The following is a 12,065-nucleotide window of genomic DNA, read 5'->3' as shown; positions in this document are numbered from 1 at the left end:
CCACAAGTAGCCGGTGCGTTTGGAAAAAAAATGAAAAAAAAAAATAATAATAATCAGCATTTCCTGTGTGGCTTCAGCAGGCAGCGGGAAACCTCAGCGGGAGGCTTCGTCTCCAGTGGAACGGCGGCGGCCACTCCCTCAGAGACTGGATTAGAATAAACACCGCTAGCCGTTAGCTTCTCGCTACACTTCATTAACTCGCTGTTTCATTCTCATGGAAATGTACAATCACAAAGGGTGGGAAAAAATGCTGCTGGCTGGAGGCCGAATGAGAAGCTTCTCAGTGAGGAGGGAAAATGTTGATTGTTGTTTGATTTACACTACCAGTCAAAAGTCTGAACACACCTTCTCATGCAATTTTTTTTTTAACTTAACAATTTTCTACACTGCAAATAGATACTGACACACCAAAAATATCAGCAAGATATATGTAATCATGCAGCAAAGAAAAACACGTTCAATAACTCTAAATGTTTTGGCATGATGGATGATGAATTAATTTTTGTTTTAATCTGTGAAGCACTTTGGGTTGCATTTTTCGTGCATGAAAAGTGCTATATAAATAAAGTTTGAATTTAATTGAATTTAATTAAATACGCGTTTTATCTAAGGTGGCTATTTTGAAGAATTTAAATATAAAATGTGTTTGAGTTATTTTAGACTTTTATTGTTTCCTACATAATTCCATGTGTGTTCATATGTAGTATTGATGCCTTCAGTGAGAAACTGCAATGTCAACAGTCAGGAGAATGAAAGAAAAGACACTAAATTCACAGGGTGTGTCTAAACTTTTGACTTAACTTTTGTACATCTATCAGAATTAAAGTGAAATTTACAAAAAAGGAGGACATTTTGTCATGTAAGGAAATGTCGTTATGTGCACATTAGGACGATAAACAATGTTGAATATTGAAAAAGAGAAATCTACTGGTGTTGTGCCAAACTTTCAGTATTTTACCATCTGATTTGCAGCTTGAGAACATTCCTCACCTCTGACCTCCACCTCCACCTACGCACACGCACACCACCAGAACATACTATCCTGGCATGTGTGTGTGATGATGTGAGACTGCATGTAAATGCTCCCGTCGAGTGAAGACGCTTGTCTTTCTTCCCCCTCCTGGACTGGATTCCTTTCACGCTAATAATGGCGTCTGAGGGGGAAGTCCCGCCCACCGCCAGCGCCCGTCACCTGAGCCCGCGCTCCGCCCCTTACCCCCGCGGCCGTCACATGGAAGTGTGTGTGTGTGTGTGTTTGGTTTTAATGAGACCCGGAGTCTCTCGAAAGGGGGCGGTCTTGCTTATTTATTTATTTATATATTTACAGAGACAGAGGAGAAAAAAAGACTAAACTACCATCACCTCGAGTGGTGGAGGGACACTTTAATGAGATCAGGGCAAACAAGTGGCTGACGCGCTCACACACACACACACACACACACACACACACACACACACACACACACACGCAGGTATTCGATGGTAACAGAAACAAATTCTGGAAACTATTAATTAAATTGCGATTTATATATCTGTAAAAGAAATGCTGTGATGCTGTGATGGTTCCGCCCAATCTGAGAATAAATCCTAAAGTGACTTGGCCACACACACACACACACACACACACACACACACACACACACACACACACACACACACACACACCATACCATTCTAATAATAATGAAAATATATATAAATATTTCAAGATATATAGCGAGAGCGTTAGTCAGTCATGTTATTGAGTGGTATAGAAGGTGTTCTTAAACAGCGCAGGCTAATTGCACTGGCACATGTCGCAGTTCGTTAGCTCAGTGACAACACAGTGACGTCCAGCTAATGACGGCCGGCTGAGAAACGTAAACGCGGCTCGGCACCAAATAATGAAAACACAAGCGAGCGCAAACACCGCCGTGGAAAACAAACAAACAAACATCTTTCTTCAGTTCAAGAAAAACCTGTTGATTCTGGCCGCGATTAAATATTTTCTCTGACTTCGCTCAACAGCAAATCTTCAATTTCTCTCCAACTGTGTTGCAAAAACGCTCATCTTCTTTTTCCCACCAGAAGATTAAATTTTATTGGAGCATGAGGGAACAAGACAAAAGGAAAAAGAAGGTGAGTCCGGGCCACTTTCTCATTAAAAAGCCACTAATGGGGCCGACGTGTGGAAGGCAAAAAATAAAAAATAAAAAAAACGAGTGCAAATGGAGCATTAATGGAGGAAAAAGAGGAGCTGAACCTTGAATGTGAAGTGTGACATCTTCTCTCTCTCTCTTCTCTCTCTCTCTCACTCTCTCGTGTGTGTGTGTGTGTTTGCTTGCTCCAGAGTCTAATTAAGCAAGCAGGTTCTGCGGTGTGGCGGCGGCCGTCGCCGGCGCTGAGGATCAGGCCGGGGGGACGAGGGGACGAGCGGCGACCACGGGGAACCATCAAATCAATTAACGTCCCCTTCCAAAATAAAACAACAGAGGGGAGCTGGGCGCTCTGCCTCACAGCGCTGCCGCTTCCGCTTTATTCTCCTCTGGAGGGGCGTCTGTGTGTGTGTGTGTGTGTGTGTGTGTGTGTGTGTGCTAGCATGCGCGCGGGCTCCTTTGTCATAGCTGCCATGCTAAGCAAGGCCAAGTGTGTGTGTGTCTTACTTTATTAGCATGACTTTCATCTGTTGACTTAATAAAGGTGCTTTTGGTTGGTGGTGGGCGAGATTCTTTTTCCATTTTCTTTTTTTTTTTTAAAAAAAAGGGGAATTTGACTGTGATGATGGATGACCGGTTTTGATGAGACGTCTTTGTGAAACGCAGAGGGGGGGCGGGGCCTCAGCGCGATCGCACCGGCGGGATCGCTCTCATTAATTATGATATCATCAAACGCTAAATGGTGCAAAGACACAAAAAAGTCACAGTTCAGACTCCCACAGGGCACTGAGTCAGAAATGTTTCATTTACTAAACAGAATAAAATCAATATATTTGTTTTATTTGCAATTTCTCTTTTTTAGCTCTTTTATTTGCATCTCACTAATTTAAATGTTATCTATCATTTTTAGCCATTCATTTTTTAGTTCAGGTATTTGATATTATTTTAAGACAAACAATCGCAAATTCTGTATTTAAATTTGATTTACACTATTTTTAAAGTTGCTGATTAATAATGTAGAATCATTTTAATTAAATAACAATTCAATAAGCATAAAGATGCTCACACTCACTAACAACTTTATATAAGTATCAAGTTAAATTGTTGAAAACCTCACATTCTAAAACAGGAACATCTAGAAGAGAGACTGAGGTGAAGCTGCAGGTGAAGTGCAGTCCCACTGAGGTTCACTGAGCCAACAGCAGTGAGACGCAGTCATGTGACTCTTGCCACCCACTGGAACAAATAACAACTCACTTCAGCTTTCCTGGCCGGCGAGAGACAGACATTTGCTCGACCCGACGCGTCTCCTTAATGAGGAGTGTTCTCCGGCGCTCACGCCACGTCCTGCGCTCTGGCCAAATTGAGGCTTGGCTCCGTCCCCCCGTCGGCCCCCGACCGCTGCATTAGCACCACAGAGGAAGAGCAGGAGGAGGAAGAGGACAAAGACGGCAGAGGGATGGAGCCTGTTTGAAGCCTGCGCTGCTGCTGGAGACAGCAGCAGCAGCAGCAGCAGCAGCAACCACCAACTGCAACCCCCCCTAAACCTACGCCCCCCCCCCCCGCCCTCCCCTCCCCACCCCCCGGCGAGACGGAACCTTCATCAGAGCCACGATTTGTTCATTAGCGAATTACAAACGAGGCAGCGGCGTCGACATGAGGGCTCCAGATTAGTGATCACTAATTGCCTGATTTGCTTGTCGAGAACCCCCCCCCCCCCACACACACACCTACACACACTAGCTCCTCCTCCCCCCTTCCTCCCTCAACAGCCCTTTAACTGCTGCTCCAACTGGAGAGGAGCTTGTTTGTGTCAAATTAAGAGACAATTCAGGTGCTCACCGCCACAGCAGGCGTGCTTTTGCGTGTCGCTGAGTCTGTGCGTGTGTGTGTGTGTGTGTATGTGTGTGTGTGTGTGTGTGTGTGTGTGTGTGTGTGTGTGCGTGTGTGCTCGACTTTCCCTTCATCCCCGGCTCTCGCCTCACGTTAAAAACACAGCCGCCGCTGCTGCTGGATGTTCCGATCAAAGAGCTCAGGAGGACAAAGAGCAGAGAGGAAGAACAGAGGTGGCCTGAAGTGGACCAGCAGAGGGCGACGACAGGAGACACAAAAGGAGGAGGACAGGACGGAGGGGGGGGGGCAGTCAAATCTCCTTCCCTGTGCTAACGATGTGCTGCCGAGCCCTGGTAGAGCGAGAGAGAGAGAGAGAGACGGAGCCCCTCCCTCTAATTGATGTTAAGTGTGTGATTTTTTACTGTTAATCAAGGCTGGTTTGGATGAAAGGCAGGAGGGGGGAGGGGGCGAGGCAGGCAGACAGGCAGTCCTACCTGTTTGATGGGGATGGCCCGCCCGCTGCCGATGCTGTCGGCTCGAGCCTCCAGGCCTTTCTTGTCCTTGTCCGTCTCGTTGGCCTTCCTCGACTGCGGAACAACCACAGCGGATAACGAGTCAAGAGGCGTTTGAAGAAAGGAGAGAAGGAAAGGAAAGGAAGCAGGGAAGCAGGGAAGGAGGGAAGGATGGGTTCCGCAGGCGTCAGCAGTGACAGGAAGCAGGTTTTGTTCAGGGGAAAAAAACAAAATCACTATTTGAACAAACAATTTTCTGTTTGTTTTTTTTCCCATTAAAATAGGAACAAAAAAAGTGAAGAAATAGCAGAAAAACTTAGTACATAGCAGTAATAATGATAATAATTATCATAATAAAGAATTATGACTTTCAGTTTAATGAAGTGGTAACTAAGTGTTGCTGCTATTAGCACACAAACATTGACACTGTTCTGTCTTGTGTTTCCACTGCTGCTGTAACAACATGAATTTCCCCCTTGGGGGATCAATAAAGTTTTATTCTATTCTATTCTATCAGCAGAATAAGTACAATAAAATCCAAAGAACACATTTCAAGATGAACTCTGACACTGCAGCTCTGCTGTGATGAACTCACGGTGAAGAGGTTGGAGCGCCGCTTGGACTGCTTGCGCACCGGCGTGGGCGTGTTGGTGGTCTGCGGCACGTCGATGCGCAGCTCCTTCTGGCTGGTGCTGGGCGTGGACGGCACCGACGACGAGTAGTCGCTCAGGCTGCCGCCGCCGCCGCCACCGCCGTTGCTCGTCTGGCCGACGAGAGAAAAAAATCATGCAGAAATGAAAATTCTGAAGTTCGAAGGTTTTCAAGTTTTCAAATGAATCACAAATTCTTTTCGTTTGGGATACAAGTGGTTCAATAATTAAAAGTGGTGCCGTTAAACCATCTAATTCTGAATCTGTTTTGTTTTTTTTGTTTTTTAAATTGGTGTTATTTCTGCGTTTGACCTCTGACCTGGCTGATCTGAACGGCCGAGACCTGGGCGGCGCAGACGGACGTGTGGCTCGGTGAGTTGGGCAGCGACTTGCACGGCCCGATGGAGAGCTGCTGCTTCTTCCTGGTGGCCACGATCTTCTGGGCCACTGTGAAGGGGAGAGAATTTTCGGTAAATTTGACAATTTTGCATTAGGGTTGAAATCCAGACAGTCGGTATGATGGACCAATCACAGTGCAATCAGACATGAGCAGACTACGGCCCGGGAGCCATAAGCAGCCTGCCGCACTTGAAAAATAATATTAATAGTCGTCAGTAAGTCATAAAATAGCTGCATTTCATCTATTTGTTCAGTGTTTTAAGAGTAAGAATAAATAAAGAGCTAAACACAGTGGGGCTTCAAAGACAAATATTGTTGCAACTTTGCTTTGGTTCATTTTTTTTATTGACATTTAATCATGTTTTCTGCATATCCCATAATATATTTTCTTCCTCCGAGGTGGCTCACCAAAACACATCCATCTGCTGCTGCTCCTCTGTCAAACTTTAGAACCCATTGTGGATCACCAGTCAAAAAGTTTGCCCACCACTGGTTTAAACCTAAGTGATGTCATGGGAGGCGGAGCAAAGGAGCGACTTCAATCAGTTCTAACAGGAACCAACCGGAAGCGAGCTAACCGCTAACATTTCCTGGGTCCGGGGGGGCCGAGAATTTCTTTCTTTCCCCTCCTCCCGCTGCCCTTGGCTCGGCCCGGCCCGGCGTCACCTGGAGGTAAGACTGTTTACGACTGGCTCCTCATTAACGGAGCCGCCGGCTTTAACGAGCACAATTAAAACAATGGCTTCATCCGAAAAAGTGGCCGCCGTGTTTATTGGTTCGGAGATAATGGAGTCGCTAAAGTCTTAACTCTCTCCTGCCCTGCTCGCTCGCCCGCTCTCGTCTTTCTCCTTTTTGAATTTTTTTTTTGTTTGACGAGCCCAGAAACAAACTTAATCTAATTGGGCCAAAGAGGTTTTTGAGAGAAGAGGGTTGAGCATGGCTGCGCTAGGACGCTAGCCGGGCTGAAAGAACAGAGGAGGCCTCTCCTGCCGCGGCTGGCAGGCTGTATTTTACTTTAAGTGTTAAAGAACAGTTATGATAAGGCAGCGCTAAATATTTAAGCTGCGCCGGCTAATGCAATTTCACTTTGTCCATCAATCTCGGTTCTGCTCCGAGAGGCCGCCAGTCGACACCTAATGGAAACGTCTCCCCTCTGATCAGATTTATGGCGGGGCTGCACCGCCAGGTGACACATAAAGGTGGGGTGGGGGAGAGGTGAGAGGTGCGGGGGGGCAACTCTTCCGTTAACCTCCGAGTCTGACGGCCGAGTCTCCAGATCGGAATGTGACTGGAGTTCTGACGCTTTTTTCTTTCGGTACAAAAACGACCCGAAATGAAGTTAAGTTAAGTTAAGTTAAGTTAAGTTTCAACTTGATTGAAATCAAAAATGTGTCATTTGTAATTTAGCCACAGCGCTTCAGTTTGCATTTCCACTCATCGTGGGAAAACGGACGACAAAATGTGGGTGACGGAGAGCTTCTGGCCGCCTCCTCAGTCTGTGATTGGCTGGCCGTCAAGTTGGGCCTGGAGAGCCACTTCAGTCGCTGCTGCTGCTAATCTGGCTGCAGAATTATTCTGAGTGAGCTGAGTGTGTGTGTGTGTGTGTGTGTGTGTGTTCACCGCAGCTTGTTAGCTCGCGCTAACGAAGCGTTCTGCATCTGCACTCTGACACAGATAAAGGAAACAGACGACCAGGAAGGTGTGTGTGTGTGTGTGTGTGTGTGTGTCAGGGGGGGCTCATGTCGCTGTAATTAGGCTAATTAAATTAGCCTCACTGATGGACGAGGGAGCGCAGCACTGTCACCCCCCACCCCTCCATCTCTCACACAGAGGTCGGCCCCGCCCCCTCGCCCCTCTTCACCCCTCATTCCCACTCCGACTGGACTGGGCCTTCAGTTCATATTACAGCAAATGTACACACACACACATAAAACATAGAAGGAATAATGGGCATAAACAAAGACAATTGGTCAAACGGACGGATATAAATACAGATTAAACCCTCGCAGCTCTAATTTTCCTCCCTCTAATATGTCCCTACAGGACGATGCCTTCAGGTGCACAGTCGCAGCAGTGGCCTATAGAGGAAAAAACATTTAAAATCCTCAATCATTAGAAAAAAGGTCATTTTGGGGGGTTTGAAATTTTATTTTCTCACCTTCAAAAAATTAACAATTGTTTCAACTTAATTTTTTTAAACTAGATAAACTAGATGAGTTAAATTTGCCCTACAGGTTAAAAACTACACAGGCACCAAAATACGACAAATCAATTGTCTCGAGGGCTTTGGATGGAAAAATGCATCTTACTACTTCCTGTTCTCCTTCATTAACTCTTCTAATACATTTACCACATCTGACACACATACACAGACACACAGACACAGACACACACACACACACACACACACAGCTCGTCCAATGCTGCTGATTATGAAGCTAAATATGAAGGATGTGATTAAAGCCCCGCCCCCTCCTCCTCCTCATGGGGATCAATGCGGGTCCCTCCGAGCGGCGGGATCGATACACACTTCCTCCTTCCATAAATGTGTGTGGTGAGTTTTTTTTAAAGACTTGCCATCGACAAAACGGCGACAATGCAAATGTCATTTTGAATCTGGACGTTTTGCTGGTGATCCGTCAGAGCGGTGGTGAACTTCAGGAGGAGAAACGGCGGCGGCAGCGGCGGGAAAAAGCTGATCACCATCTCAATAAATGCCAATCGGCCGCAAATAACGGCTCTTTAAGCGGCGGCTCGGCCCGGCGAAGTGGATTAAAGAGGGATTTATGAAGAGGCGCCGCCAGGAAGTGGGAAAACTGCTTACTGATGCGATAAGCTGGATAAAAATGATCAGAAAAACACACAATTTTCCTCATATATGTTTCAACATAATTATAGTATTCATTTAAGTTTGTAAAATAGTAGTAGGATGATCATTTATTGTACAAATTAACATTTATATTACATTTTTTTCAGAAAGTTAACCAATCTATAAGATGTGATCAGTTATCATTAATGAAATACAATTATGAGAATTTTTCAAAAAGTGCAGCTGAAGTTGTATTTTAAATATGTAATTTAAAAAAAATTGAAATTCCAACAGACTAAAATTATTCTTGGAGCTTTTATTTTGAAAAGCCAGCTGTGCAGACGGGGACACCTGTGAGTTTGAGATGTTGGAACAATGAGTCTGTTTTGCTGCACTGACTGTGTGTGTGTGTGTGTGCGTGCATGTGCGTACTTAAGGTGTGTGTATGTGTGTGTGTGTGTGTGTGTGTGTGTGTGTGTGGTTGAGCACTTCTTCCAGCCAATTAGAAGCAGCCGTGTGTTTTAAGTGGCTGAAGGCCGAGAGCCGTCGTTACTGAAGTCCTCTCTGCAAATTAAGGTCACGCTAAGGAGTAATTAAAGAGAGACTGAGACTGCGTGTGTGTGTGTGTGTGTGTGTGTGTGTGTGTGTGAGAGACGGCCAACCACACACTTGCACACAGACATACATGTATGCACAAATGTAAAAAATTAATATATAATATGAATTTATATATAAAATAAATACACAAGAAGGTGGAAAATACACTACGTCTCACACACGGTGCACAAAAATTGTTATCCTTGAACACAAAACACAAACACACACACACACACACGTACCGTAACAAAGACACAAAAATACACACAAAAATGTGCACAAACCACACACAAAAAGGCAGGGGAAGAAAAAAAAATGAAGGAAAAAAACCCTCTTCTGACAAACACATTTAACTAGAACACAAAGACACACAAGCGCGTGCATGTACACACACACACACACACACACACACACAAAGCTGCGGGCTACTGTCGCGCTGCGTCGCGTCGACAGACAACATTACACTCATCGTTCTGCTGGATGATTAAAAAACTGATTAATTTTAGATAATGACGAGAAAAATGCAAGGAGACAGTGTCAGAGGCAATCACACACACACACACACACGCGCGCACACACAGAGTGGAATAATTAAGAAGATAATAAGGCATCGTTTAGCGTGAAAGCTTCCTCCTGGGCCAAGAGCGCTGGGATCAAGAAAACACACTCACACTCACACTCACAGACACACACACAGACACACTCACAGACACAGACACAGACACAGACACACACAGACAGACACACACACACACACACACACACACACACACACACACACACACAGTGACGGGCAAAATTACAAATTTAGACTCTGACTACTTTGGAGAGGTTTGACAAAAAAAAGCAATTGACATTCACAAACAGCAGGATAATCACCCTCCGCTGCTGCTGCTGCTGCTGCTGCTCTCAAACGAGTTTTATCCCCCCCAGTCTTTTGCTCCTGCGCTGCCCCCTACAGGCCTCGGCCCGTCATGACAAGTCAACATCTCCATCCAAAAAAAGCTCCCTTCTGTCCCAACTGCCTGTGCTGGGCGAGGGGGCGGACGGGTTAAAGCCTGGAAGGGTCGCGAGCGCAGGTCACACTTCCTGCTGTGAGGCGCTAACGACTAATCGCTAATTTCTTTTTAGCAGCAAAAGCAGCCACGTCAACGCCAAGAACTTTCCAGAGTCCACCAGGAAACGGCGACACGGCGGTCAGCGAGGTCTCCCACCCGAACCCCATTACGTCGCCCGCTCCTTATTAATCCCGCCGGCCAAATGGCGCTGGCTTTCTCTCCTCCTCCTCGCCGTGATAAAACTTAATCGCCGCTCGGTCGGAAGCTAAATAGCCGAGCGGCTCCATTTCGTTCTTAATTGCGCCGCGATTAAGAGCGTCCGGATGGGTCGCGGCTGCGGAGGGGAGGAGGGACGGCGCCGGTGTCACCTTCCTAGAGGACTCGGACACCAACCCCTCCCTTGACCTAGACCAGGCATTGGCAAACTACGGCCCGGGGGCCACATGCGGTCCGTTGAGCTTTTTAATCTGGCCCCACCAAACCCAAATTAATAGGAAGTAAGTAATAAAATAGCTGCATTTCAGCGTTTTAAGAGTCCCTTCTTTAAGGAGCCAAACACCGTGGCTTCAAAGACACTGATTTTGTTGTAACGCCTTTGTTCATTTTCAATTGACAATAAAATACATGTTTTCTACATATCCCATGATATATTTGTTTCCTCCTTTTGAGGTGGCTGACCAAAGGCCCCCACTCCGCAGTGGGGCCGCCCCCCTTCAGTCAAAAAGTTTGCTGCCCCACCCCCCGCCCTTACCGTCCTGGAAGACACGCTCCACGTTCAGCCCGTAGGTGGCGCACGTCTCGTAGTAGGTGCAGCGTTTGAGGTCGTTGGACAGCTTGCGGGCACGGCTGTCGTCGATCACCCTGGGGTTGGCCGAGCTGATGGCGTCTGATTGGCGGCGGAGGAAGGGAGGGAGGCGGGAATCAAGTCAGCATCACGTCAAACTTTCAGTCTTTTCTTCTTTCTTTCTTTTTTTTTTTTTTTTTACAAAATGGTTCTGGGTGTTGCTGTTAATGTGATTGGACCAAAGGAAAGGGTAGAAGCCTAACAGGCAACTTGTTCTGCACTGAGAGCGAGCGATTATCCAGGGTCAAGTCCCTGCGAGCAGGACCGTGAAGAGATCTGTGATCGTTTGGCGCCCTCTGCTGGCCAGAATGAAGCAGCACAGCCGCAACAGAAGGAAAATAAAACAAGTCGGCTGAGGAAAGAACCAATCACACTAAAAGGCTGAAATTCTCCTTTCTGCGAAATAAAAACTTCCTTTTCCATTGCAATTCATTCATGTGTTCACATCTTGCTTAAAGGTCACCAAAAAATAATACATTTTTATTATTTCATTAGAAAGTGTGCAATAGAAATAATAAAAAAAAAAACTCTCAGAAAACAGCAGATCAAATTTCAGGCCTTGACGATGTGATAGCCAAAGAGAGTTTGCCTGTCGATGGCGCAAGTGTGAGTGGCAGAAATTTACAGCAGCTCTCTCTTTCCTTTTCAGTTAGTGTTTTTTTGGTATTTCTTTTTCTTGTCTTCTGTTTATTTCTTTTAATAAATATAATTTTGCATGACTTTTTGTTGCTGTAATCATGCAAATTTCCCCAACTTGGGATAAACAGAGGTTTTCTAAAAAGAGGTTCAAGGATTTAAACTGTAATAACAGAGTAAGACCAATAGGTGGCAGTAGAGCCACAGAAAAGCTTTGACAGCTATCAAGGAAAAAGGGACCCAATGGTTGCTCCTCACTTTCCCTCACAACTTATCGTCAAATCAAGCTTGTCGACTCCACTGTTTGTGTGTCTGTACATGTGTGTGTGAATGTGTGTGTGTGTGTGTGTGTGTGCGCAAGCGTGCGTGCCAACCTTGCGTGCCAACCAGCACCAGCGGCAGGTCCGCTGGGTTCCTGTAGGAGGCGAGGCGGCTGAAGTAGTGGTAGACGGTCTGGAAGCTGATCTCGTCCTCAAGGCTGAAGACGAAGATTACGGCGTCCACCCACAGCGCAAACTGCACACACACAACCACAACAACAACAACACAACTTTATACACAAGTCAAGTCTCCTCCTGTGTTGTTGTTCAGT

At 46.0% G+C, this 12,065-nt stretch overlaps 1 protein-coding gene across 1 annotated transcript in view; it reads right to left on the bottom strand.

Moving 5' to 3' along the window:
* LOC142903094 (arf-GAP with GTPase, ANK repeat and PH domain-containing protein 1-like) overlaps window positions 1–12,065 on the bottom strand; it is an 80,697-nt gene that overhangs the window by 42,615 nt on the left and 26,017 nt on the right. The window contains exons 6-10 of the mRNA XM_076048542.1: window positions 11,848–11,989; window positions 10,745–10,879; window positions 5,450–5,577; window positions 5,076–5,243; window positions 4,463–4,555 (exon numbers count right to left, since the gene is read on the bottom strand). Of these exons, the coding sequence (XP_075904657.1) occupies window positions 4,463–4,555; window positions 5,076–5,243; window positions 5,450–5,577; window positions 10,745–10,879; window positions 11,848–11,989 (666 nt within the window). The remainder of the gene's footprint in view (window positions 1–4,462; window positions 4,556–5,075; window positions 5,244–5,449; window positions 5,578–10,744; window positions 10,880–11,847; window positions 11,990–12,065) is intronic.

Source organism: Nelusetta ayraudi, unplaced genomic scaffold (genome assembly GCF_046127955.1).
Source record: "Nelusetta ayraudi isolate G7.1 ecotype Tasmania unplaced genomic scaffold, CSIRO-AGI_Nayr_v1 ptg000106l, whole genome shotgun sequence".
Lineage (NCBI taxonomy): Eukaryota > Metazoa > Chordata > Actinopteri > Tetraodontiformes > Monacanthidae > Nelusetta > Nelusetta ayraudi.
The sequence above is the reverse complement of the archived record's forward strand: the minus strand, read 5'-3'. Positions and strand labels throughout refer to the sequence as shown.